We start from the raw sequence: 27,373 nt of genomic DNA, 5'->3' as shown, positions 1-27,373 counted from the left end.
TTGCTAGAAGCTGAGTGGCTCTCTGATCCTGTATTAGCTGAGAATCCAGCTAGAAGCATTCATAATGATGCTAAGAGTGGAAAAGGGAAGTTGCTTGGCGTGCTCTTTGCTGCTCCGAGTCAAATCCGTGGCGTTTGCAGTGTGATTGAGCTAACATGGATGTAACCACCTCATTTTCTTAACCATGTAATTATTGCTAGTGGTTGTATTTCCTGTGAAAAACGCTTTCTCCACTCCTGCAGTGATTGAATTTGGCTTGCAGACACTCATTTGGTACCATCTAAGGTAACAGCCAACTTGCCTAGACTGCTGAAAATACTGGAGGCTTTTTAGATATGCAGAATTATGGAGTCAGTCTGTGCCCATGATGGAGAAAAGCCAAGGCATAGAGCTGTGTTCAGGGTTGAACAAATATATGTTCCAGATGTGTGCAGGTATGGCTTTAATGCATTGGATGAAGGTTCTTCCATCTTTTTCCATCTAAACCTCTGTGTATTTTTAGCACTGGAAGAATTAATACTTTTGACTCACTGTGAGTTCTTTAGTTGAGGACTGCTCCCTGCTCTGTGAATGCTCTATAAATTAATTCTTTCCACGTGCAGAGTATACAAATATACTGTTGTAAATCAGCATGTTGCATTAGACTTGGTAACATGCCTTCTAAAAGATCTTTGTTTCTTATGTCAATTTTACCTGGAACCTAAAATCTAATCTATATTTAGCCTCATCTTTTAGAATTGTCTATTCTCAAGTTTCCAGGGACAAAATACCCCACAGATGAAAACAAGATCTGCTCCCTTCATCATCATAGTATTTCTGGAACACTTAAAAAATGCAAAATGCAAGCCTTCCTGTCTATTCCTACAGGTGATCCTGGACTGTACTGGTGATTTCTGAGGACACTGGCTTTGCTATTACTACTTGTCACTTTATTTGTCCACTGTCTTGGCATGATTTGACCTCTCTGCACCTTTTCACCACCTAACCTCTCATCGTTCTAGTTGTTTTTTTTAATTTGATTCTTTTTTTCTTTTCTCACATCACTCTTGTTTTATTCAACCCATCTGGTAGAAGTACATAAAGATGTACACAGGCGGAGTGAGCTCATTGGCTGAGCAGATAGCCAATCAGCTTCAAAGGAAAGAGCAACCCAAAACCCTTCTAGACAAGAAGGAACTGGTAAGACAATGTGCCAGAGATGAAGTGTGTTTGTGCTTAGATGTCGTGTAGATCTCGAGTTTTGTGAGTGTCCACCAGTTTTGTGAGTTTTGTTACACCACTGATGGAATCTGTTGTAGCTTTGTGAGAGATTTTTGTTTCCCTTTCTCCATCCACCCTCACTCCTGTCCTCGTTTCCTTTGCCACATATTTTAATCTAATCCCAGAGTCCAAAGACTGGGCATAATGACATGAGGAAACAGTTCATAACACTTCTGCACTGCTGCTTTCTGGAGCAGACACTGGTTTTGGTAATGTAGGTGTAAGAATTGCTGTTTGAGGGTATGGTTTTGCCTTTCTTCATATGCCTCCTTAAGTTACTGATTTCAGGATCCTCATTAATAGTACTGGTGTCCACTCATCTACCCAGACTTGTTTTACTCCTGATGTATGTAGGCATGGCATCCTAGGAGCCTTTTTCCTGGACAGCAAGGTTAGTTTTTGGGGTCCTGGTTAAAACCAACGTGAGTTGTATCCGAGAACTGCAGCAGCACCCAGGTGCTCCCATATCCACATAAACGAAGAGCAAACACGACCTTGGTGTGTGATCTCAGTGAGGCTGGACACACACAAATTCAGCCATCCCTGTTTGTGTCCAGGGCTCTCTCAAGAAGGAATTCCCCCAGAACCTGGGAGGCAGCGACGTGTGCTACTTCTGCCGCAAGCGGGTCTACGTGATGGAGAGGCTCAGCGCTGAGGGCAAGTTCTTCCACCGCAGCTGCTTCAAGTGCGAGTACTGCGCCACCACCCTGCGCCTGTCCTCCTACGCCTACGACATCGAGGACGGTAAGGGAACGGCCCTCTGCTCACCAGGCTCCTCGCTGTCCTGGAAGCTCTTTTGTTGCTTAAAAATTGTTTGGTGAGTTAGGGAAGAGGGTAACTTCTGTTCCCCAGACACCGTCTCTCAAGCTGTTGGAGCTTTGTGGATTTCCTGTGGTGGTTGTGGTCATGCCAGGTCGTGGTGGCAGCAGAGCAGCCAGACTCATAGGAGTTAATACAACATTGTGCTGATGCCTGGAGAGGCTGCCTGGAGCAGAGGCTAGACAGAGTTAAAGGAATAAAGGAGGGATTTATTAAAAAGCCTTCAAAGGTTACACCCTGGGCAGTACAAGAGTCTGGCCATGGCTCCACCCAAGATGGATGACTGGTCATGAGTTTTCACACTTTTATAAGTTTTGGTGCATTTCCATATTGGGGTTAATTGTCCAATTACAGCTTCAGGTTGTGCAGTCCCATCCTCCCAGATTGCTCTCCTCAATTCACCATTGTTCACACTTTTGGGCCCAAAGCTGCACCGGTGTCCTTGGTTCTCAGGCTGGAAAAGGATTGTTTTGTCTGACTAAACTGTCAAGAGAACTTGCTAACACTTATGTGAAGTTCAGAGTCACACATTAAGACAGTACAGAATCTGGAAAATATGAAATCTAATGCTGAGGGCATCATTAACAGCTGCTAGAATGCAGGGTAAACAAATAATAACTGGAGGCTTTAAAAAGCTTCCCAGGCTGAGTTTGAGGGCTAGACTTTTTACTGTCCACATCTGACAGTATTTAAATAAAACCTCTGAGTGTTTAATACCACTTAAGAGAAAATAACGAGTTGGAGAGAAATGCAGTCAGCTGTTCTTCTTGAAGATACCACAACTGTCTAACTCTGTATGTTTATTTGAGATGTAATAAAATAGAAACTTCATAATCAGGGGCTGTTGATAACAGTTCATTACAAGCTAAGTTCTGTTTGTACAGAAAATATGGAATGTTTGAGTAGAGGTAAGTCAGTGTTAGAGTGTTGTAGCAGTAGTTACGGAAGATTCAGTAATGACTTATTTTCTGTATCTGATAGACTAAGGAGAAAAGAATATGATTACAAAACTTGCTGATGTCTCAGTTTAAAAAATCTAACATGCTAAGAATGAAGGGAAGTTTCAGATATACCCTACCAGTCTGAGAAACCAGACAATATGGCAGGAGGTGGAACTCAGTTTATCAACAAAGTGTGCATATTGAAAGTAATAATTTAAGATCATCCATCACTTGTGAAAAGTGATTTCCTTGTAAGGGTAGCTATGTATTGCAACCTTTGTTTGAGCAGTGATTGACAAAACTGTCACATTTTCTGAAGAAAATGTATGAGAAAGTATTTGAGGTAAATGTTGATTCACATCAGCAGGTATGCATTTATTTTTTTACACAGCTGCCTATCTTTAATCCAATCTCAGTAGGAAAATAAGTGCAAAATGGTGTAAAACTAGTGACAAGTAAGGTGCAAAGGATTCTATTTCAGACATAATGGTGTAGGGAACAGAATAACAAGAAAAAAGTGTTAGTACCTGTATTTTTCCCATTGATTGAGGTGAAGATGAAGTAAAATTTTTAAATTGATGTCATAGGATGACACTTCAAGATATTCTACTGCAGATTGAAATTGATGGGTTTCCATTCTGTGTAACTAAGAAGAATCTTTTAATATATACTGGGTAGAAAAAAGGCTGTGGAAACACCATCTGGTTTAAGGGGCAAAAAGAACTAAAATTGTCTATTCATAATGCATTATGTAATGACTTTAAGTAATGGATTTTGCTGGGTTGTGAAGAGTTGGGGAAACTTAGAATTGTCAAACCAGACTCCCAGTAAGGAATAGAAACCCCTTTATTGCTTCTCTGGAAGGTCAACAGACTTGGCATGCAAGTTTAAAGGGGCCAGTGGTAATTTTGAAATCAACATATAAAAGTAACCTCTTTGTCAGAAATCAAAGTTGGGGAAAAGCATTTTTTGAGCACTCACAAGTAACTGAATATCTGACTGTCTGTTAAGCAGTAACAGACTGAGGTCCTCTGTCAGCTGTATGGGCTGAAACAATTTTTACCACAAGATTTTTAGTGATTCCCTCTGCAAGCATGCTTGTGTATGCAGTTATGGCCAGACAGTTCTCAGTGAAGCAAACACAAAGCTTGGAGATTCAGCTTATAGCATTCATTCTGAAATATTACATGCCTAACAGTTGTGTGTGTATATGAAGCAGATGTGGCTAAACAGAAATCTGTGGTATCTCTCTAATATAATCGTTGGGAAAATGTAGCTTGTATTTCATTCTGAGTTTTCTTTGAGAGAAAAAAAACCCCAAAGCTCTGCACACATTGTTGCTGTTCATCTAGCTGTTTGGGCTGACAAGCATTCTGCAGCCTTCTGCAGTCAGTGTCTGGTTTTAGGCTTCAGAGTCTGAGAATTTTTATGTAAGAGCTTTTCAGTTGTTCATTTCAGACAACCTCAAAAAGCAAGTTTTGGTATGAGCAAATATTAATAAATACTTATTGAAGTAAAGATTTCTAGAAAGATGTTTGTCACTTTTCCATTGTAAAGCATTTTGCAAATACCAGCATAGAGAAAGTAGAGGAAGAGGCAGAGCTCAGAATATGTGCTGGGAATGCATTGGCAAAGCTCTAGGAATGGGATGGCAGTGGGGAGGGCTGTGGGCTGCATATGCCAAGCAGGATACACTGACAAAGGTGCAGTGGAAGATAATTATGAGGCATCAGTTTGCTGCTTTTATTAGTACCAGTAGTATTTGCATGATGGTATTGCTAATGCTGCTTTGTCTTCCTGACAGTGCTCAGATACCAGTGACAAACCTCTCTAGACTTCTGGGGTGTTAGTAAAACCAGCAGGATCACAAAAGGTCTTATTTGTGAAAATGAGTCATTGTCCTTTTTACAAGTAGCCACTGTGCATTTTGAGAGATGGTTCTTTGGGAGTTAACACTGTCCTCTCCCACTTTCCTCTGCTGGTTGTATTCATTCTTGCTTTTTCCAAAAGTGCTTCTGCCAGCTTTTCATGTGATGATTTCTTTGTTCCTCACACACTGCCGCATTGTTAGCATGTGATACCACACAAGCCTCACAGCTTTGCTTTGGTGTTTGATAGGATTTTAAACTAAATGGCTGTCAGGCACCCAATGGAAAAGAGCCTAGTTACGAGGGGAGAGAGCAGGGCTGGAGCTAAAACTTCAGCCAGTGTTTGCCTCTGCCTATAGTGAAGAAATTAGAGCAACGGGAGTGGCAGCAGAAAATAAGTTGCAGTGAGATGGATGTTTATATTGTGCTAAATTCCTGTGTTCCTGTTGCTGACCATCATTTGTGTTTTATCTGCAGGTAAATTCTACTGTAAACCTCACTACTGTTACCGAGTCTCTGGTTATGCTCAGAGGAAGAGGCCAGCAGTGGGTCCTCTGTCAGGAAAGGTAACTCATTATTTTCATCTAACGTGCCGTGTTAATAGATTTGGATTCTTAACATTGACAAAGTATGTGTGATGGTTTGGGGTTTTTTCAGAAAGTAGAAAAATTCAGAATGCATTTAGTTGCTTTATCTATCATGAAAGCTTACAGTTCAACTAAATCTTATTTAAAAGCAATTCCTCTACTTAGTACTGCTCTTTTCATGGTACTTATTATAAAATAATGTGCTATCCTGTTCAAAACAGAATTTTGATTTGTTTTTCTTGTCAGCTGAAATGCTTTCTCAGTGTATGCTGAGACCAAATTAATAATATTACCAGTTCTGGTTTTGCTTTGTTTCTCCATGGTTTTACTTAAGATGAAACAAATTGTTTGCATTTCCTTTGCAACATAAAGTTCTACCCCTCTTGCATAAGCTATGTAGATCACATGCCTTCATTTCTGAAGGTCTGCTGTGTGTTAACAGCAACCTGCATGAAAAGACAGACTATCCCCTTTCCTATAATATCACAATAGGAGTATTTGTGCTGTAAATATAGGATGAAGAGACACTGTGTAATACAGAAAAGTCCCTCAGCTTTTGTTGTTATAATCCAAGGCACCTAATTTTTCTCCTCAAGCCCCTTTTCAGTATTTTCACATACTCTGAGCAAGCTACATGCTGGTTTCTTAAGTTCTGTTAAGCTTGCATGCTGCAAACTACCCTTGTCCCTTTAATTATATTTTCCTTTGTGCAAGCAGTGGTGCCAGTCCTTCTGCCTGATTCTCAGGTTTTATTAGTACAAGCTGGAGCTGTTCTCCTTTCTGGAAGGATAACGGATCCATCCCAGTATGTGCCATACTTCCTGCCAAAAATAAAGACTAAAAATGGTACCTGTTTTATTTCCCAGAGGAGCAGACTTGAGGGCTCTTACAGCTTTGACTTTCTTGGCTATCCAGTTTGTTTTTCAGAGCTTTAATAAAGCCTTAAATTGAGAAGGAATGTCCTTGTTTTTCAGACCTTGCCTTACATGATGGTTTGGGGTCTCTCAGTTCTTCACTTGGCATGTTCAGTACACACAGCAATTCCAATTTTAACATGAATTTAACTTTCCCCACCTTCTTCCAGGACACCAAAGGAGCTCTGCAGGACGCCATGGCCAGCGATGGGAGCGGACGGGCCAGCAGCATCCCCACCTCAGCAGAGAGGGCCCCAGGTAGCTCCGCTTCCTTCTTTAGCAGGGTGGTGCAGTACTCGCTCGGCCTCGTGGGCAGAGTTAGGGTGGTGAGCCAGCGCCTGCACAGCACAGTCTCCTCCATTGGGCACCACGTAGCCCAGAACCCTCTGGACTCCTTTTTCATGTGTCAGCTGCTGGCATTTGGGGTTCCCTTTCTCTATGTCCAGTCAGAAGTTCTCGGGCAGATCCTAGGGGAATTCTGTGGGCAGCCTGCTGACCAGTAAGAATTAATGTCACCTAACTTTGAGCTGTGTAACTCGTTTGGTTTTTGCGGTGCCTTGTGAATTTTGTGTGCTACGTGGAAATCTCAATATATTATTTTGCACTGTGGCTTTGGGGCCTAGATGTTCTCAGTTCTTTCAAGGACATTGTTTGAAAGAATACCAGGAAAACACAGATGCTCAGTTGAGGGTCTCCTCTGAGTCACCCCAGAGAAGGAGCCCTGAAAGAAATGGAGCTCAATGTCAGTGAAATTGAAAGTTTTTATGATGCACTGGAATAGCTCACAAACTGGATTTCTGTGTTTTCCTGAATTCTGGGTGTGGTTTCTCGTTCTCCCAAGCTTCTCTTTATTAATCTGGTACTTGAATGGGAAAGATCCCATTATCTTTGGATTGTGTCTCCTTTGGAATTCTGGGTGTCTGACAGCTAATGGGATTGGATTCCTTAAACCCTTCGAATTTCGTGGTGCTGGCAGGTCATGGTGCTCTTCCCTCTGCCAGCATCTGTGCTGCTCCTGGCCGTGGCTTTGGAAATGGGATGGTGAATGTGTGTGTCTTACTGTGACATAGTTTTCCCTTTTAACTTGAAATTCTAATTCCTTCTAACACGAGAGAAGTGTCTGTGCTACAAATGCTCGTTTGCCCAGCCCCCAAGTGCTCATTTTGTGATGTCAGAAAAAGGAAGAAATATTAATTTCTAGTACTTGTTCCAGAAGACTATGAATAAGCTAAATCAACTGCTTTTAGAAAGGGAACATACTTAGAACAATTCTTTGAGAAAAGAATGTTTGCGTAGTACCAGTTGAGAAGACTTTAACAACACAGGAGCAGATAATAATCATGGTGTTCTTTGACTTCATGTTATTATACAAGTGTTTCTAAGATTGCAACTGAATGCAATCTGACAGAAATTTATCTTTAGTGTGTTGATTTTTGGAGTGTAGTTACTTTCAAGATTTCCTCTTTTGTGTGTGTGCAATTTCCATATGGCAAAAGTGAGAAAAGGGTAGGGAAGAATAATATTTGCAAAATGCAATGGACAGATGTGGGAACTGCAGCATTTTTTGCATAACTGGATAGATTTAAAACTGCTTTCTCTGAAAGTGAAAAAACTTTGGTTTTTTTGTAGCTTGGAGCATATTCTTAAAGATGAATAGAAAAAATATTTATTGATACACAGGGCAACTGATGTGAGCATAAGGGGTTTTGTGGAGTGAAGCTGTAGGTGATGATAATTGGAAGGAGGAGATTTGAATTACATTTATCAGTTTATCACAGCAACTGATGACAGAAAATCTCCTTTGGTTTCGTCCTTCCAACAAATCAAATTTAATTGCTTTTACAAAGGAACATTCAGCAAGTAGCACCTAAATAATTACTAAGTAGAGTAAACAACAGGGCATAGTTTGTGATAAACTTCTATAAATCAGACAAAAAATCAGCTGTCTCCTGTAGTGGTGGCACAATCCTGTAGCAGCACTGTAGTACTTCCAGAGGAGTAAGATGGAGCAGACACCATTTTGTCTAATGGCAAAACTTGATATCTAGGGCTCCTTCTGTTTGCTTGCTGCTTTTTAGAGCAGTGTATAACTGCAGCATAATGTTCAGAGCTTTTGGACCTTTTAAAGCTTTGCCCCTTGCCGTGCCCTAGGTGCATTAGGACATGCTCAGCTTAGCTGGTATTTCAGGCAGGGTGTTGTGGTGCATTCTCGTGTGTGCATGGCAGAAGTACATTCAGTGGTAGAAGAGGTGAGCAGTGCCTCTGTTGTGCTAAAGAAATACATTTAGTGAGTTGTTTGGCTGAGTTTTGTTTTCTTTGTGCAGTATGATTTAAGTAACTCTTGGAACTACTGACTGACTTAGCAATGGTTAAGAAGCAGGAGGAAGCAAAATGCAGTGTACTTCAGAAAGGATCCACAGTGGCATTAAAGGCAGGTCAGCTCTCTGTTAGAGTCACAGTCATGTCCTGTAGGTACCTGCTTTCAACTCCTCTTCTTGCTGGGTAGCTAGGTCAGGAAACCTGTGGTGGGTTTTACAGTTATTTAGGGTTTCAAAAACCAAACCTTTTTGAACTACCAAGCTTACCTATACACTGGAAGAACAGGATATTATTCCTGAATAACCAAAAGGAGTCTGTAAGATTACATCTCAGTGTAACTCCTGAATTTAAACTGTTTGTGTATATTCCTTCTTGCAAGCTTTGACTGTAGCCTAGACAAATACCTTGAGCAAAAACCTGTGTGAGATGAAGACAGAGGCAGAGGTCTGTTTCCCAGCCTCCACTTCATCCATCTGGTCACTCACCTAGTGCAGGTCTTACATCTCAAAGTGTTTTACTTCCTTTAGGGCAAGACCACCAAAGGGAATTTTGCAATAGCAGTTTCAGGCCCTGAGATCTGAACTAATGCTCAGTGGTGAGGTGGGTCTTGGTGTAGAGTGTTAGTTGCCTCTAAAAGGATTAAGTAAAAGCAGAAAAGTGTGTAACATGCTCAGGTTTGATATTTGGTGGAGGTGTAAATATAGCTTAGAAGGCAAAGGGAAGGTGTACAACAGTAGCATCCATTGTGGAGTATAGAAAAAGGCAGCCATTTAAAAATTTTATACCTGGCAGTTAAAATCAGCCCTGAGTTACCAAAAGTGCTTTTTTCAGGGACATTAATGGTGGCTCATGCAAGACCTGCTTTTGAGTAGTTGTCATGAAATCCCACATGGATGTAAATTGCATGGGTTTTCTCCCTACAATCGCTGCCCCCTTTGCTATATCACCAAACCTTTTTTAGCCAGCTTAAAGCTTAAAATATATTCAAGCACAGAATAGCTTTCAGCAGGTTTAGTCAGATGAGATGAGATTGGTCACAGCAAGCCCTTTCTTGTGCTGTCACTAACCTGTTTGGCATGGATTAACCTTGCTAAAGATGTCAGTCCCTGCCTGGGTGGCCGCAGTGCTGGCTGGCATGGAGTGAGTTCTGTGTGTCCCTTGTCCAGCAGTGGTTGCAGGGTGCAGTCTGTGATCAGCAGGTTGAGGTTTGTTCAGCAGTCAGCTGGAATCACCCTTTTTGTGGGGGGTTTGCACAGAGCCTGTGGCTCCTGCCCTGCTGCTCCCAGGGGAGGTTATGGCCAAACTGGAGCCCTGCAGAGTGGGAAGTGGCAACAAGCTTTGAGCAGTGGCTGCCATTCTCTCTGGGGAAGGGAAGTTGGGGACAGCTCTTACTGTGCTTTTGGTCCTGCTGAACTGTGGCATGCTTGTCGTAGATTCTGTAACTTTCTCTGTACCTTGTCTGCCTGTTTTTCTCTATCTTCTGCATTTGCCTTTGTGCCAAAATGCTGCTATTGCCAAGAAAAAAAAAACAACAAAAACAACTGAACAAAATACTTTTGCTTTTCAACTGTCTCTGCCTTTGATAATCTGTAACTGCTGTGTCTTGGAATTTTTTTTAATATAATTTACAGTACTTTAAATGGTTTTAATGTGCTTTTAATGCAAATGCTGTTCTTCTGTTTGTTCTAAAGGTCTGTAAGAATGTTTCTGAAATTTCAGCTCTTTCTTGACAGATGGACTTGGAACAGTCTTTACCCCTATCAGCTTTATGATATGCTCCTTGGGGTGGTGTTAGCCAGCAATGTTTTGTTGTAAAATATTTCCCATTTCAGGCTCATGTTTTCATAACAATGCATTTCTGTCCCTATCAGCAATAGGAAGTTGCTAAAGGAAAGACTGCCTAGGGAAACTCATACTTGTACAGCAATAAAAGGCAAGTCATGAAATCTTTTGCTTTAGTTACTTGACCTGTGAAAGATTAAGAAATCAAACACAAGCAATAGTATGAAAAACTAAAATGCAATACAAATTAGAGGTACTAGGACTTGTGCTTTAATATCACATAAATACATAGTATTTATGGTAATAGGTACGCAGTCTGAAAAGTTAAAATCCTCCTATGGATGTGCCTTAATGGTTTTCAGGGAGAAATATTCAGAGCAAAGCCCTTCACAGTAGACCCTTGAACAAGTACTGTTCTATATAGCAAACAATATACATGAGGAAGTTCTTTTGCTGACCTGGAGAGCTGGGAAAGAGTGGCTGTTTCCTCTAAAGGGCATGTTCTTTAAATGATCTGAACCACGTTGGGAAAAGGATCTAAAGTGTCTGTGCAAGTATTTTTGGATGCATCCAATATTATTTGCGCACAATTCAATTTTGTGTCTGACAAAATACAAATATATATTTCTGTTTAGGAATAAGCTTCTTGTTCATAAACATTGCCTCTGTTGTTCAGAAGCATTGCCTCTTCACCGTTCTGCATACATTAAACATGCCTTACTTGTGAAAATGATTTGGCTCAAAGCAACACTGCTTTGTTTGCTGTGCAAACAAACATCTTGATGAAATTCTCTACTTGGTCACTTCTTTTCATTACTATTCCCCTTCGGGTTTTGTTCTTATTTTAATTTGGTCTAGTTTAAACATTAAATTATGGAAGATAACAGCAAACAAATTCTGTGACATGACATTCTGTTTGATGTGCCTTCATTTTAAACCAATGAAGGTTTACAAATATATCCCACTCTTTTCCCTGCCAAAAAGAAAAAGGAAAGCATTCATATTTCAGGATGCACCACCAAATTGGGACGAAAGCTATTTCCTCTACTAGTGTGCCTTGAATATTGTCTGTCCTGTTTGGAGGAGCCATGGTGGTGTGTTTAGCAAGACATGGCACATGATTCTGAACCCTTTTTTGGGGTATCACACAACTGCAGAGAGATCTGTTGGAAGATTGACTTCTCTCTGAAACATTAACAACACAAACTTAAGAACCAGACCCTGTATTTTTGGAAGCTGAGGAGAGTGTACAGGTTGCCTGATTAGAAGCAGGGTTCAGTGCCCAGTGAATCATCTCTCAATAACAAGCCAGGAATCTGTTAGGATAAGTGCTTGACTGTTCCCAGTCCATCATGTTCCTTTTCAGTGTTCTTATCAGGATTTGGGTGGCTTTGGCATGAAGGAAAGGAGAATGCTAAAGGATTGGCAATTTGAAGCCCAGGGAATTTGGAAAGGAAAAGATGTGGTGGGAAGGTTTATTTGTTCTTAAGAGTAGGAGATGCAGCTGACCTGATGGAGTTTCACTGAAAAATGCTGATGAGGACTGAGAAGGATATACAAAACAACCATGTGCTGAGTTTGTGCTCATGGCTGGATCCTGCTAAGAACACTTTTTCTTGGGAGTTACTGGGCTCCCAACTCCTCCTCTCTCTCTCTCTAGCTTTCAGACCTGTAGACTTGTGCCACTGGAATATTTGTTGTTTGTATGTGTATATTCTGAAGGGTGATATGAATTTTTCTGGGCACTTTAAGAGCTTCATTGAACGTTTTTGTGTCTTAGAAAAATAGTATTAAGTTTGTGTGAAAGAGTTGGATTTTTTTTAATTGCAGAATTAAAATGTCTGGTTTTTTGAAAAGTGGAATCTGAGTAATACTATTTTGAGTATTTTGAGGTTGCTTCCCTCAGAGAAAAAGAGGGGACTGTGCATAAAATAATTTCAGTGACAGATAATGTTGAAGTGAGATGATTTAGTGCTCAGAAAGGCTTCATGTCTCCACTGTACAGTCCCTTTGAAGACTTTGATTTATGCAGTTGTTTTTAACCTGTTTTTGTTTTGGGTGTGTGTCTCTGAATTATGTAACACGTGGTTTCCCTGTTGCTGTGAAATTGAGATTTTTTTTTGTTCAACTGTGTGAAATATTCAAGGGAATAAATTCCAAACAAACTTCAGGTTTCTGAGTTTTTCTTTGCCCTCCCCCTTGTCCCTCCACTGGTTCCAGGTGGGGGATGCTGCAGGGGATACAGAATTGGGGGACAGTGGAATGAATAGATCTAGCAAGCTCAAATACAACTGGCATTTGGGGAGCTCTGTGGCAGGTGCCATCTGTCGCTGCCAAGTGCTGCTTTTCAGGCTCTTTCTGTATTGTGGTGTTTATTTTAAACGTTGCTGTTATGTTGTGGTTTGCTAGGAGTGCAGGGCACACATTGCACAGACAGCATGACCTGCTGAGCACCTCCTTGCCAGGTATTCTGCTGCCTTGGCAAAGCTGACTTTGGATGGATGTGCTCTCAGCACTGTGGCTTCACAGAGTTTGGTGTCTCGAGGAGGTTGTTTTGTGTGGCTTGCTGCAGGCCTGAGGTCTTTGTCATGCTCTGTGACCAAGGCACTCACACCCATGGGAGAGCAGGGACCTGTAGTGTGGCAGGGAAGAGTCTTGGCAGGCTTTGGTTCCTCTGCTTGGTGTAGATCTGCTGTGTGGTGGGATGTTTTGGTGTGATGGAAAGACAGAAAATGAGTAAATACTAAGTTTTGTGGCCAAATCCTGTGTCTCGTGTTTTAGCTGGACTGTTGTCTTTTCTGAGGAGAACTGCACACAAGGAGGTGACCTGCCTTCCTCAAGACCCTTAAGAGCTTGTTCTGTGATGTTCTCACCACAACAATTGTTGTTCTGAGCTACATTTTCCTGCTCTCAAAAATTACAATGAGTCAGTCTACGTTAGGGACTTGTTCTGTATTTTTTCCTCACGTGCTTCTCCTGCTTCCTGCTCCACCATCTGCAGCTAAAAGCTTGTTAGAGCAGATGATTTTTGAAAGTTCAATTGTGAATGATATTTGGCCAGAGTGATTACATTTAAATGGTAGGGTCACAGATCTACAACCACAAACCAGTTCTGGTCTACGTAAAATTCCCTTCTTTGGAGGGGGGTAATTGCTCTATGCTTTTGAAATTCCCTGTAGTTTTTCATTACTGTGTTAAGCAGTGCCAGTTTTGAGGTTAAGATGGGCCTTCAGTTCTGAGGAGGAGCCATGAGCAGTGTAAAACTTCACGTGCTGGTGCATGAGCTAGAAATGTCATTTTGATATACCACTGCAACAGCCTCCACTGTTCTGTACCAGGAGAGCTGTTAACTCTGCAGCTGCGTATATGCTCTCCAGAAATCAAATGTTTGCTTCATGAATTAAGAAGAAAAAAAAATAAAGGATGAAAGGAGGTGCATTCTAGAGATTGCCCCATCAGAGTAGAAATCAGGCTTCCTTGCTGTACCAATATAGGAAGGCATCTTTTCAGCTAAAACTTGGAGTAACCAAGTGTAGCAGTGGTCGGAGAGACAACCCTCACCTCAACTCCCTTTTAAGTTTACACCTCACACTTTCTGTGCCTGTGGTTCTTCTCTAGTGTCATGGCTTCTGTGACAGGGATAAATAAGTGTAAGAAAGTACTTCTAAAATAATGAATGAATAAAAAGGAGTACAAATTAAAACAAAGAAGTTATAGTCTTACGACCTGCTTGTGATCAGCAGTGTAATTTATTAAGATATGTAGTTGGTGATGTTTCTTAAAGTGCAAGAAATAAGGGAAGAAAACCAAATTTGAAAATCAACCCAACAAAACAAAAAAAAAACCCCAAACCAAAACAGCACCCAAACCAAAAATAACAAAACAAAAAACCACAAAACCAAAACAAATAGAAATAATCTCAAGGGAAAGAGCAGACAATCCAGAGTCAACATCAAAGCTATTCTCCTGCTTTTTTGATGTGTATTTATGAAGGAAGGTGAATTAGCTGAGCTGATCCTTCCCTAAATGTAGGGTTTAGCTTGAGCTTTCTGAACAGAACTGGGCAGATGCTCTTTAAGGATGAGATGGCACTTCTGTGCCCCGTTTGGTTGCTTACATCTGCTCTCAAAAATGTATGTTTAGTCTGACATTTCTTATGTTTGCTGTCATCCCAGAAGGCTGTGTTTGCTTTTTTAGGAGAATTTCATAATCCTCCTTTCTGCTGTTATAGACGTTTATCTGATGGCTTGAGGGAAGAAGTGTTTAAAAATAGGATTTTTTTTACCCAGGAGATGTTTTGAATACTTCCAGGCTGATGTGAAAATGCATCATTACTGATGTGTAAACTATTTTTAATCAGTTACAAGTCTTTTGGAAGCTTGCTTCCTGGAACTCTGCCAGATTTTTAATATAACTATCTACATAAATAATTACAAGAATTTTCCTAGTTTTAGGAAAAAATTCCACTAAGGTGTGAAGCTCTGAATTGCTTGGAATATTCAATTGCTTTGTAATATTTACACAAGAGTATGTGGTATAAGTGTAGATAATAGAAAAGTGTGCAACAGAATGAGGGAGCAGATGTTGAATCTTTTTGGAGTATGTGGATCTTTTCCTTGTGACAAGTATTCCCCACTATATTTTGCTGTAATTGCCAGCCTAAGATTTCAGCCTGTTCCATTTGCAGCACCTGATAATCTTGACACAAATGGTAGAAATTAGGTAAAGACATGCTTAGTATCTAAATGGATTCTGAGATCCAGTGATTATGGAAAGCTCCAGGACATTGCCTCAGAAGAGATATAGTAGTTTTTAGCTCAGTAAAGAGAAGGAAGATAGCTGTTCACAGTGATGTTTTGAATTTGGTCACAAATTGAACAGGAGCCTGAAAAGGTTACGTTCCACACTTTTATTATGTGTGATAAAATTTCAGGTTTCTGGTGGGTTGTTCTGTAATGATCAAAATATTTTCCATTGTCCCTTGTGGAACTAGAAGTACCCGTTTCTATAAAAAATAAGCAAAATTTGTACTGAAAGATTCATAGAATGAATCATAGAATGGTTTGGGTTGAAAGAGACCTTAAAGATCGTTCAGTTTCCACCCCTTGCCCTCAACAGGGACACTTTCCACTAGACCAAGTGGCTCAAAGTCCTGTCCAGCCTGACCTTGAACCCCCCCAGGGATGGGACATCCACATCTTTGGGCAATCTGTTCCAGGGCTCTCTCACAGTAAAGAATTTCTTCCTGATATCCAATCTAAACCTACCCTCTTTCAGTTTAAAGCCATGGTCCGTTTTCTTACTGCTCCATGCCTTGTGAAACGTCCATCCTCAGTGCTCCTGCTGGCCCCCTTAGGTGCTGACCAAGGCCTCCACAGACACTTCTCCAGACTGAGCAACCTCAACTCCCTCTGCCTTTCTTCATAGGAGAAATGTTTCATCCCTCTAATCATCTTTGTGGCATTTCTGGGCTTGCTCCGACAGATCCACCTCCTTCTTACACTGGTGCCCCCAGGGCTGGAGGCAGCACTCAGGTGGGGTCTCACCAGAGCAGAGGGGCAGAATCCCCTCACTTGCCCTGCAGCCCACAGTGCTTTGGATGCAGCTCAGGACATGTTTGGCTTTTAGGGGTGTGAGTGCAGGTTGACAGGTCATGTTGAGCTTCTTGAGTCCTTCTCCTGCATCGGGCGCTTCTTCATCCTCCTGGTCCCTCCCTTTGCCTTCTGTGATTTGGGCTGTGTGCTTGCAGTGTTTGCCAGTGAAGATTCCACTCCTGCTTTTAGGTGGAAATAGCTTTGATTTAGCTTGGTGTGATTTGCACATTGGGGATCCCCTGTCTGATCCTCGCAGTGAAATGGGAGATTGCAGAGGATTGCAGATTGTACTTGTGCTACAGGCGAGTGGCAAGAGGTCGATGCCACCATGAATAAATTATCCCAAGTGTTATGTACTAGATAAAATAGCAGAGGCTTTCTAACAACATACAAGGGGTCACTGTTTGGCTCATAACTGGACAATCAGTCTTCAATGTTAATTTCTAAGTTACTTAACAAAAAGAAAGAATACTTCACTCAAAAAGTGGGAAATCTCATTAACCAAGGTCGTGGTGGTTCTAAAATCTAGTGTGGCTTCTTCTTTTCTTTTTTCTCCCTGCCAGTCCCTGGATGTGTCTCATGAAGAACCCAGGTGGTTCTTTGAGGTACTATGCCTTGAATAGCTTCCAGAACAAAATTTATGCCTGCAAAGTAATGTTATTTTATCCTCTTCAGCCTTCCCACACTCAGCTTCTTTCAGAGAATGGAAATGAGGCCAGGCAACATATGATAGAGCTAATCTAAATACCAGGGAGAGCTCTGACATCCTGGATGATACCAGGAAAATGGAGAATGATTGGTAATAGGTTCCTGGCTTACCAATGCTCCTGAGTTATTAACAGGCTTAAAATCCCTACATAACTTATATTGTATCTCTAGGACTGAAACCTGTTTGGGCAGCAATAAAAGTGAATTCTGTACAAACATAAAGATTTTCTTGCCAGCAGAGATGTAATAAGGAATATTGAGTTTAACAGTGTTCCCCGGGGCTTGGATTAGGTGACCTAATACCTCCTTTCCCCTGATTCTCTTCTCCACCCACTAGTGACAACACTGGCCACTTTCCAGGAGTCAAAAATAGCCACACTCCTGGATGATTCTATACCTCTGCTGTAAGGAAGGCAACTTTTCTGTATTGTTAAGCCACATACTGAACTCCTGACCTTCATTACATAATGCTGCTACTGCATGCATGCATCTGCAAATGGGGAACACTATTCCTCAAACATAACTGACACTGTGAGTTAGATTAATTTCTACTTGTTTCCAAGCAAGACAGAAGTGTAACTTACTGATGACCTTGATCTTAAACTGGCTAATTACATTCACTTCTGGTTGCTTCCACTAAAACCAGAGAAAGGTCAGATCAATGCAATTGCCAGCTGGTTCTAAACTCAGCCCTGCTGATGCAGTAAGCAACTGTTTTGTCAGTGTCTGTTTTGGGAACTCCAGAAGTCTGTTTTAATTAAAATAATGGGGGGTGGGAGTGGGGCAAAACATTGCAACACTCATAAGACAAATGTGTGAGTTTTCAATTTCATTCAATAGTCAGTCCTGTTAATGTTCACTATTATGAGGAGAACAAGCCTCCACATTTACAGACAGTATCTGAGAATGGAGAACTTAATTCTAGCTGGTCATTGTGGAATGTGTGGAGGGGGACTTACACCTTCATATGTTTGTTTCTGGGCTGTCTGTTTCAGAATACCCTGAGTATTTTAGCTGTCAGCAGTTCCTATGCACATTATAATGGTTTTGGCAGGGGGGGCTTTCTGCTCTTCATTGCTCAGGGGACCAGTAGATATGAACATCTCACTGATTTTTATTTCATGTGCTGCTGAATTAATGCTGTAAAACATCTTGGCCAGCACTAGAAGTGGTTCTTTGATAACTCTACTGGGTACTTCTGCACCAGCCTGGTTTTTTGATTAAACGCCTTTCTGTCTGTACAGCTTAATCTCCCCATTTCTCTGTTGAGGTCTCCAATTTGCTGGGGAGAATTTCTAGGCTGATGGTGTAAGGATGGAGCCTGACATGGTAGCAGAAGTCTTGAGAATCTTGGTTGCTTGTCAATTTAAGGACAGTTTTATTGATCAGGTCCAGCATAAGCAAGTTTGCATTTACAATTCCCAAGAGCTTTGACTCAGTAGAACACATCTTCTAGAAAGTTTTGTAGCTATTTACTGTTAGGATTGGTACATGTGCATTTCAGAACAATTTCAGGAGGGCTATTTTCAGGTTTGAGCACATTTTGAATGCTGTGCATGGATACTGGGTATCTTGCTTATGAGTAGAATTTGTTTTTCTTATCATCCTGTCCTCTTTGAGTTCAGGCCCTTTATATTTAGCAGAATGTGTTACGGATCAAATGGGAAACATCAGAAAACTCAAGATGTAATGGCTGCACAGTACAGCTGAATAATTCAAGCTTCCTGAGGGCTAGGGAACACCCTACCACAGTAAGAGAGAAAGTTGAGGCATTGTATCCAAGTAACATTGACATTTGATGACTGCTTGTGATGGTTTAACCCCAGCTGGCAGCTAAGTACCACACAGCTGTGGGGAGCAGAATCAGGAAGTAAAACTGGTGGGTTGAGATGAGAACAATTTGATAATTGAAACGAAGTAAAATATTATAATAATAACTGTGGGATTCACATTCTTTGAAAAAAATTCCTTCGCCCAGGATTTTTCTCCTGGGAAGCTGAGAAGTCTCAGAGAAAAGGAAAATAATTCTTATCTCATTTGCATCTCCTGTGTTGTGCTCGTGTGGAATGTGTTTGGAGATTGTTTACCCACAGGTGATTGTTGCATTGCATTCTGCTGTGGGTTGTTTTGACTCTTTGGCCAGTTATGGCCAAGCTGTGTTGGGACTCTGGAAAGGGTCACAAGTTTTCATTATTATCTTTTTAGCATTGAGTAAATATCTTTTCTGTCATTTTTAGTATAGTATTCTTTAATATAATATAATATCATAAAATAATAAATTAGCCTTCCGAGAACATGGAGTCAGATGCATCATTCCTGCCTTTGCTGGGGCATCCCCAGCAAATACAATTAATAACAATAATAATGATAATTGTAATGAAAAGGAAGGAATGAGAGGAATACCCCCAAAGAACAACTGATGCACTATACAGTTTGCTCACCACCCACTGACTGGCTCTCAGCTAATCCCTGAGCAGCTATCAGTCCCTCCTGGCCAGCTCCCCCCAGTTTATGTTCTGGCCATGACATTCTATGGATGGAATATCCCTGTGGCCATTTGGGGTCCCTGGCCACGCTCCCTCCCAGCCTTTTGTGCACCTGCTCACTGGCAGAGCATGAGATGCTGCAAAGTCCTTGACCCGGGGTAAGCACTGCTTAGCAACAGCCAAAACATCAGCATGTCACCAGTGTTACATCACACCAAACCCAAAACAAGGGACCAGCTACTAGGAAGAAAATTAACTCTATCCCAGCCCAAACCAGGATACTATGAAGTATTTAGATTCAAATCAATTTGTTCTTGTGTCTATTTGAGGAGGTGTTGCGCTGCCCCTTTTGCCTTTGAGCATGTGCTTATCCAAATTCAGGGCCTCTCACCAGGAAATGTGCAGTTCTGCAGCTTGTGATGTGAGGCTGTGCAAACAAGCACTGACAAGAATGCAGCAGGTCTGTTGGGCTTTTGCCAGGGGTTTCCTGGAGAAATTTCCTAAAAGAGAAGAAAAACATAAAAGGGCAGATGAATCCAGATTTAAAACTTTGACCTTCTTACTAACCCTTAGAAAATCCATTCTGTTTGTCACCCTTCTGCAGTCAGTTCAGAATTGCCATGGACATGGTTTATGTGTCTGTTGCTGTGCTGTGCAGAAATTTTTAGCAGTGTCTAGATAATAATTTTTGAGAGGATTAAGGAAAGGATTTCAGAAGAAATCAGTTGCACTTATTTAAATGGAATGTCTTAATTGACTTACTGTTTGAATGTGTGCAGCATCTAACAATGAGCCTCAATACCAAGATTTCCTTTTTTTATTGTGCACACAGTGCTGGGCACTTCCTTACATCAAAGTAAGATTTTTCTTGAGCTGAAGTTGAGAGTGAAGCGCTTGGCATTGTGCATTCTGGATCCTGTTTCTGGCACTGCCACCAAACTGTTGTGAGATTGCCTTGCTGGTATTTAATCTCTGTGTCTGGACTTGTGCAGTGCCTCTGCAGCACTTACCTTCTTCCAAAATAGGTTTGTTTCAGTGTGCTAGTACTTGTAAAGCCTTTTGAGGCCCTTGGATGAGAAGTGGAGCTGGAACACAAACAGGCAGTTAGTGGAACTGAAGTGGGTGAGGGTGAAACTTCTAGGAAAAATCCTGAAACTCAATGTGGCATGAACACAGATGAAAAATGAGAAGCTAAGAATACTGCTGGATCTTGTTTGCTGCCTTCTCTATACCTCAGTGGTAATGTTTGCTGAATTGATAGCACACTTCAGAAACCTTACCACAAAAGATATTTCTTAGAAATTAATTGCAAGGGAATATGAGGGCTTCTAGCATTTCAAACTCAGAGCTCACTGCATCACTTTTTAACTCCCCTGGAAAAGTTCCCATCTTCCTTTTCAGTACTTGGTCACAGGCAATATGCTGCTGTTTCTATAGGGTTTGTTTTATCTGACACAGTTCTCAAACAATTGTGTGGAGGGAGAAGTAATTGAAGGTAGAGAAGTAATTGTAGTGTTTGGAAAAGACAAGTGGAAACAAACAGGTACAGTGTTTCACATTACCACAAAACCACAAGCTTTGGGAAATCCATAATGAAGATTTTCCTGAGAGTGTATTAATTCCTTCCCCCTGTTGCACGTGTTTCAAAGTAGACTCCTTTATTTGAATTTCCATAATTCCCCAAGGCCACAGCTAAGCCTGTGCAAAATACTGGACAAGAGATGACATGCACCTTAGTCAGATATTGAGATAGCAAGCTAAGAAAAGCAAGTCTAGAGGTACTGAATAGTAATTGAAAAACATCTTCTAGTAAAATAGACAGGTATTTTCCCTTTGGGAAGAATTCATTGTTCTCAGATTCCCAGTTCTCTCCTGCATCTTCAGCATGGAAGTGTTGTGTCAAGGAGTAATCTTGGCAGGATTTCATCGAGCCTGTGGCAATAACATGCAGATTTTACGCAACAAGGTAGTACTGGAGGTGAGTTGAGATAGGATCCTCTCTCAAGAGGAGCTTCTCAAGCCTTCCAGGAATTGCCAGAGTTGCTGGAATAGGACACAGTCATGCAAGCAAGGAGCAGTTCTGTTAGGAATGTTATCTCTGATCAGACACTTATCATTTCAGGAGGCAAGCTCTGTCAAAGCTGAGATAAATTAAGGGCTCTGGCAGCTTTCATGCAGCAGCTAAGCAGCCTGTCCTGTTAAGAAAAACAGCTCCCTTCAGATGATCTGTGTAATGTTCATGGCCCACTGACTCTTCCAAAGTAAAGAGTCAGATTTTAAAACGTGTCCTATTTTGGATGTTGTTTGTGGATTTTTAGCTGATCAGTTGATTGTTCAAGAAGCTACGCTTGGCTTTGAGGTAGTTCCCCTCTCGGGGTAGCAACACAGCTTTTCTTCCTGGCTAATGCAGCCATGTGAGCCCTTTTTCTCACCTGTGAATGGTTGCTGACTTTTGTCCCTGTGGGCCCAGATGCAGGGACCAAGTGGAAGGTCAGGTGCTGGCTGGGTGCACTCTGCAGCTGTCTCTGCCAGCAAGCTGCTGAACAGTCTGGGGAATACAGTGTATTAACTGTAGGAGAGTTACAGATGCAGCTTTCCCCTCCAGAGGACTTTAGGTCTACAAGAACTGCATTGGAATAGACTTTGCCCATGCATTTAGCACCCTATATGTATGAGGGAGAAATGAGAGTTTGGTCTTATTTATATTTTTATTGTAGTATTTTTTTTAATTGTAGCAGCAAATTAGTTGCTGTGAACTTTAGAGTATAAAATGGGAAAATTGACCATCATCTGAACACTTCAGTGATGCTTGTATCTCATATTTACTTTCATCCCTTGTATAAGTTTGTGAAGTGCAGTGCTTTTCCTTCTGAGAGTTGATGGCTTCCTGGTGCATGGCTATCAGTAGCATTTCTCTTGTGTCACATTTGTTAATAAGTTGCACAGGGGCTTTGCAGACAGCCAGATTGGCTTAATGCATTGCATCTTTTAGAAACAGACATCTTTTAGGAGCAAAACCAATATGTGAAGTAAACTCAATAATATGTGTAGTGCAAATTCCTAGAAATCCCATGCTTAAACTGGCAGTCAGTGGAGTTTCTGTATCATATTCTCTGATGCAGAGCAGTTTTCTTGGCAGAGTGATGTGACCATCTCAAGTATATGGATGTATAAATTAATAAGAGCAAGTGCTGGGAATTCCCTTTCTACTTTGAGATGCTGAGGCATGGAGTGCTTGTCAAGCTCGCAGGACATCTTGGCTTGACCACATCTTTTTACATTAAAGTTCAGGTTGATTTTCTGTCTAAGATTTTTTAACAAAAGCTGCATTGAGTCACTCCCACTTAGAGTCTGTGCTGTGACAGGATTTGTTTGATTCTCTGTGTCCCACTCACACTGGGTCTTTGTGATGAGAAGGGCAGTGATGCTTTGTGTTTTGAAAAACTTACCTGAAGGATCATATATGTTCATGAAATGCATGTAAACAGGTGTCAGCTTGATTTTCAGTCCTTCTCTACCTAGCAGTGATTGCTGCCAGTCTTTCTCCCCACACTAGATACTGGAATGTTGAAAGAGCCTTTTTTTTAAAGAACTCAATTTAATTCTGTGGCAATTGTTTGTTTGTTTGGGTTTGGTTGGTTTGGTTTTTTGTTTGTTGGTTGTTTTGGTTTCTTTTGAAAAGGCTCACAAAAAGCCCCTAAGATGATTAAAAAACAAAAGGAGTGAATAAAACTTCTTGTTCTTTGGTGTTCAGAATTCTTTTTTTGGTGAACTTTGCAGCTGTGTCAGGGTTTGCATCAGAAGACAGCAAGTTCAAAACAGTTCGTGGAAAGACATTCCCGTTAAAGTAGCTGAGCCTTGCTGATGACTCCATGTGTATAAAAAGTTCTGAGTAGTACAAAACCTTTTTTTTTAATCATTATTTTAATATATTCCTTGTTTGTTTTCCCTGACCTTGGTGTTACTATGTTACCCAAAGTGGCAGAGCAAAATTCGAGGTCGTTCCCCTGTTACTGTGAACTCAGGGTTAGGTAATGTAACATGGATTGCAAAAATAGATTTGGCTGAGTTGATGTCACTAGAGAGAGAGTATGAAAATGAGTGAATCCCAGTGAAAAAGGCAGTTCAGTTCCACCTAACTTTGCTAAGCAAAGCACCACAGAAGGCTTAGCAGCAGAAAATGGTGGAGACCACAGTATCCCTGGAAATGCAAGGCAGTGTTGCCATCTGACCAAGCTTGTTTATACCATGAAGAAGCTCTGGAGTTCCAGCTGAAGGCATGGCAGCCACTTGCCCATGTCATGGAAGGGTTAAATCATACTAAGGAAGAGAGAAAAACACTTCTGGAAGTTGTCTTTGAGATTTTATCTCTGAGGAGGGGGATTGGAAATAGATGCCAGTAATTATGTAAAGACCTGTGTAGTTTTGTGTGAAATATGAAGGTGAAATATGTCCTGGAAAAAAACCAGAAATTCTTAGGAATGAAGTGAGGAACTAAAAGGATGAAGAAAGGAAACAAAAACTGTCTTGGAGGTTAAAATGGGTGAGGATAAAGTAAAAGTTGCCCAAGCTCTGCTGGGTTAGACTTTGCAAAGGAGAGCAAAGCAAAGAGCTCTGTTTTGTAAGCATGTAGGTAAAAGCAAGGCAAGGAAAAACACAAGTGTGTTCACAGTGAAGATGGAGCTGACAAAATGCAATTTTATGTATAGTAAATCCAGACAGACATGGGAGCAAAGAGTCAGTGGGCAGCAGGATTGGGAAATGAAGACTAATACAATGAGGCAAATAGTCTTTGTCTCAGAAGAGAGGGAGAAGTGTAAAATGAAATTGTGAGCTTTGTGGTAACAATTTGTGATTAAGTCAAGCTGTCCTGATGTACTTGGACTGTCTCATTCAGGAAATACTATGGACCACTGGGTAACAGAAGTATGTCCTGCAGATAAACTAAAAAGAAAACAAAACAAACAAAAAACTTTAAAAAGTGACCTGAACAAGTACATATCAGTTAAACAGTAGGTGTAACATCTTTTAAGGAATAACTAAAACCTGCTAGTTCTGCAAGGGAAGTCCTTTGACCTCGTGCAGGTAAGTGCTATAAAATGTGGCATGGGTTCACCAGAGACTGCTGGACTGGCTTGACAGCTTTTGTTGACAACTGATACATCCACGAGGGAAATTGTAGTGCATTTGAGCAGTCTGGACTTGAGCAAAGCACAGGAATGCTGACACATGGAAATAATTATTGGAACTGGATAAAATGGGGGAGTAGTACATGAAGTGTGAGTAGCTAAGAAGTTGGCCTAAATTAGAAATGAGAGGTTTTATTAAAGGAGGAAATAACGGGGTTGGATGTCACCTACAGACTATGCTGTGTCCCAAAAAGTGATCTGGGGTCTGATCTTTGTAATACTGTCACTAAGGTACCCAGCCAAAAAAAAAAAAAAAAAAACAAATGCAAAAACAAAACCAAGGAAGAAATCTGCTAATGAAATTCAGTGCTGAGGCAACATTTCAAACCCTCATCAGTGCAGAGGAGGACAGGCACATCATTCACTAAGAACTGCAAAATGTTGCCAACTGTAAGATTAAACTTAGCAATGTAATAGTGGAAAGTAGCAGGTCATGCACTAAGAAGATGCTGAGAATTTTGGCTACCAACAAAGTGCTTATCAGCTGAAAGCAAAGAAGGAGGAAGATCTAAATATCATAAAAGCCACCAGTATTATGTGACATACAAATGGGCAGGTGTGTTCTCAGCATGTATCAGATGAGAGATTTGTGGCAGGGTTGTTATGCTGCTAAGGCCTCATCTGGAAAGCCACGTTCACTTTTAATCACCCAGGTTCTGGAAAGATTAATCCAAACTGGGACAGGTGCAGAGACCTAGGGGATGGTCAGAGCACTGAGGAGCTTATCTTCAGTGAGAAGAAGGTGTGGCTTGTTTAGCAAAGCAAAACAAAAGCATGGAAATATGGGTAAGGGGTCAACAGTGGCGTGGTATTCAAGCTAAAATACTGCAATTTTAAAAATAAGTGGATGAAAGCAGGATAGAATAAAATTCATTGAGTGCTGCTGTGAATTAAGCCTTTCAATACTTTTCTACAACTGTGTGTTTCACATATCCTTGCTATTTTAGGAGACTTCTGGGATTTTTGTTTGCAAATGTCTCTCTGAGATTTGTCCCTGTGATTCATTTCATTACAAATTCTGATTGAAAAGTAAATCAATTAAAGTCTGTTAAAAGTTTTAAAATTTGGCCTTTTTCATTCCTTCCCTCATCTTTAAGTAATACCAATATTGTCTTGCTCATGAACTCTGTAGATTTCCCTTGAGCTGGTGCCAGTTTGAGCACGCAGCAGGGTTGCCCCGTAGCATTCCTTCTGTGTCTCAGATAATCCATCCAGCCTGGGCCCAGGCCTTCCCCACACAGATTTCATTGCATCTCTAGTTTTTGCAGCTAAAATGGCCCTATTTCCTCTCTCAACTAGGACATTTAACATTGTTTTTAGCATCTATTAGCCAAAACCACTAAGATTCCCTTTTGCAGTCTGGCCTCCCAGTAGTGGCGAACAGGATAATGACGTAAGGTATTCTCTTGCTTTGTTTACCTCCCTCTGCCTCGTGCCCCTTTTCTCCCAGTTGCTCAGTTCTCTCAAAAATGTGAATTTCTGACTGTTGCATTTGTTGTTTATTGCCTGGCTTGTCCTCAGGTTCCAGTGTGAACGGGCTGGAGGAGCCCAGCCTGGCCAAGCGGCTGCGGGGCACTCCGGAGCGCATCGAGCTGGAGAACTACCGGCTGTCCCTGCAGCGCGAGGAGGAGCTGGAAGAGGTCCCCGAGGAGACACTGGCAGAGCACAACCTGAGCAGCGTGCTGGACAAAGGGACAGAAGAGGATGTGCCCAGCAGGTCAGCACACATTGCCCAGCAGCTTTTTCTACACCCATCCCAGCTGGCTTTGCCTGCCTTTCCTTTTTCTTTAACTATTTACCACGTTGCGCTTTCTAAAGCTTTTGAAACACACAGACTTTTCATCTTGTATTTTCTGTTCTAAATAGCTCAGAAGACACCTATAGCACTGTAATACCAGGAGATTGTTACTGTCATCTTTTCTGAAAAATCCCTTTGCCAGGATTTCTTCTCCTAGGAAGCTGAGAAGCCTCAGAGAAAAATAAAAACAATAATTATCTGGTTGCTTCTCCTGTGTGTTGCTACTTTAGAATGTGGTCTGAAGATTGTTTATCCAACTAGTGGTTGTTTGATTGGTTTCATGTGAATTGTTTTTACTTAATGACCAATCACAGCCAGCTGTGTCAAGACTCTAAAAGAGAGAGTCACGAGTTTTCATTATCATTCTTTGTAGCCTTCTGTCTGTATCCTTTCTCAAATCTTTAGTATCATTTTAGTATAGTATTCTTTAATATAATGCATATCATAAAATAATAAATTAGCCTTCTAAAAACATGGAGTCAAATTCACTCATCTCTCCCCTCGTCGGGGTTGCCTACAAACACAACAATTAAGTTCTAAATTGGAAGGGATTTTTAAATTTAATTTTGCAGTTGTTTCAAAGGTGAGTCTTTTGAGCAAACAGAATATGCATTCAAGTGGAAGGGGATCCCAAAGTTACCTCCTTTTCTGTATGCATTGCATTACAATTCAAAACCATGTTTGGTTTCAAGATTTAGGCTTCACAGACACGTTAATCCTGACTGAATGCTGGTGCAATGCCTGAGAGGTATTAATGGGAAGCAATAGCTGTGGCTGTTGAAAAATGTGTTGTACCTTCATGATAATAAAAATGAAGGTATATAAATGTGTTGTACCTTCATGATAATAAAAATGAAGGTATATAAATGTGTTGTACCTTCATGATAATAAAAATGAAGGTATATAAATGTGTTGTACCTTCATGATAATAAAAATGAAGGTATATAAATGTGTTGTACCTTCATGATAATAAAAATGAAGGTATATAAATGTGTTGTACCTTCATGATAATAAAAATGAAGGTATATAAATGTGTTGTACCTTCATGAATTTCTCTTTATATGCAAAATTCTGTGCAAGCTCACCAGGATCCACATCCATGCAGGCA

The 27,373-nt window shown here is 41.0% G+C and overlaps 1 protein-coding gene across 30 annotated transcripts in view; it reads left to right on the top strand.

Moving 5' to 3' along the window:
• MICAL3 (microtubule associated monooxygenase, calponin and LIM domain containing 3) overlaps positions 1-27,373 on the top strand; it is a 175,955-nt gene that overhangs the window by 101,440 nt on the left and 47,142 nt on the right. For 25 of the 30 annotated variants that reach the window (XM_038154664.1, XM_038154671.1, XM_038154665.1 and 22 more), the window contains 5 exons: positions 1,072-1,179; positions 1,818-2,004; positions 5,366-5,454; positions 6,560-6,647; positions 25,989-26,184. In XM_038154664.1, coding sequence (XP_038010592.1) covers positions 1,072-1,179; positions 1,818-2,004; positions 5,366-5,454; positions 6,560-6,647; positions 25,989-26,184 — 668 coding nt within the window. The remainder of the gene's footprint in view (positions 1-1,071; positions 1,180-1,817; positions 2,005-5,365; positions 5,455-6,559; positions 6,648-25,988; positions 26,185-27,373) is intronic. The other 5 variants (XM_038154686.1, XM_038154688.1, XM_038154684.1 and 2 more) reach the window with 1 other exon arrangement.

This window comes from Motacilla alba, chromosome 1A (assembly GCF_015832195.1).
Source record: "Motacilla alba alba isolate MOTALB_02 chromosome 1A, Motacilla_alba_V1.0_pri, whole genome shotgun sequence".
Taxonomy (NCBI): Eukaryota; Metazoa; Chordata; class Aves; order Passeriformes; family Motacillidae; genus Motacilla; species Motacilla alba.
This window is presented reverse-complemented; position numbering and strand designations above follow the sequence as displayed.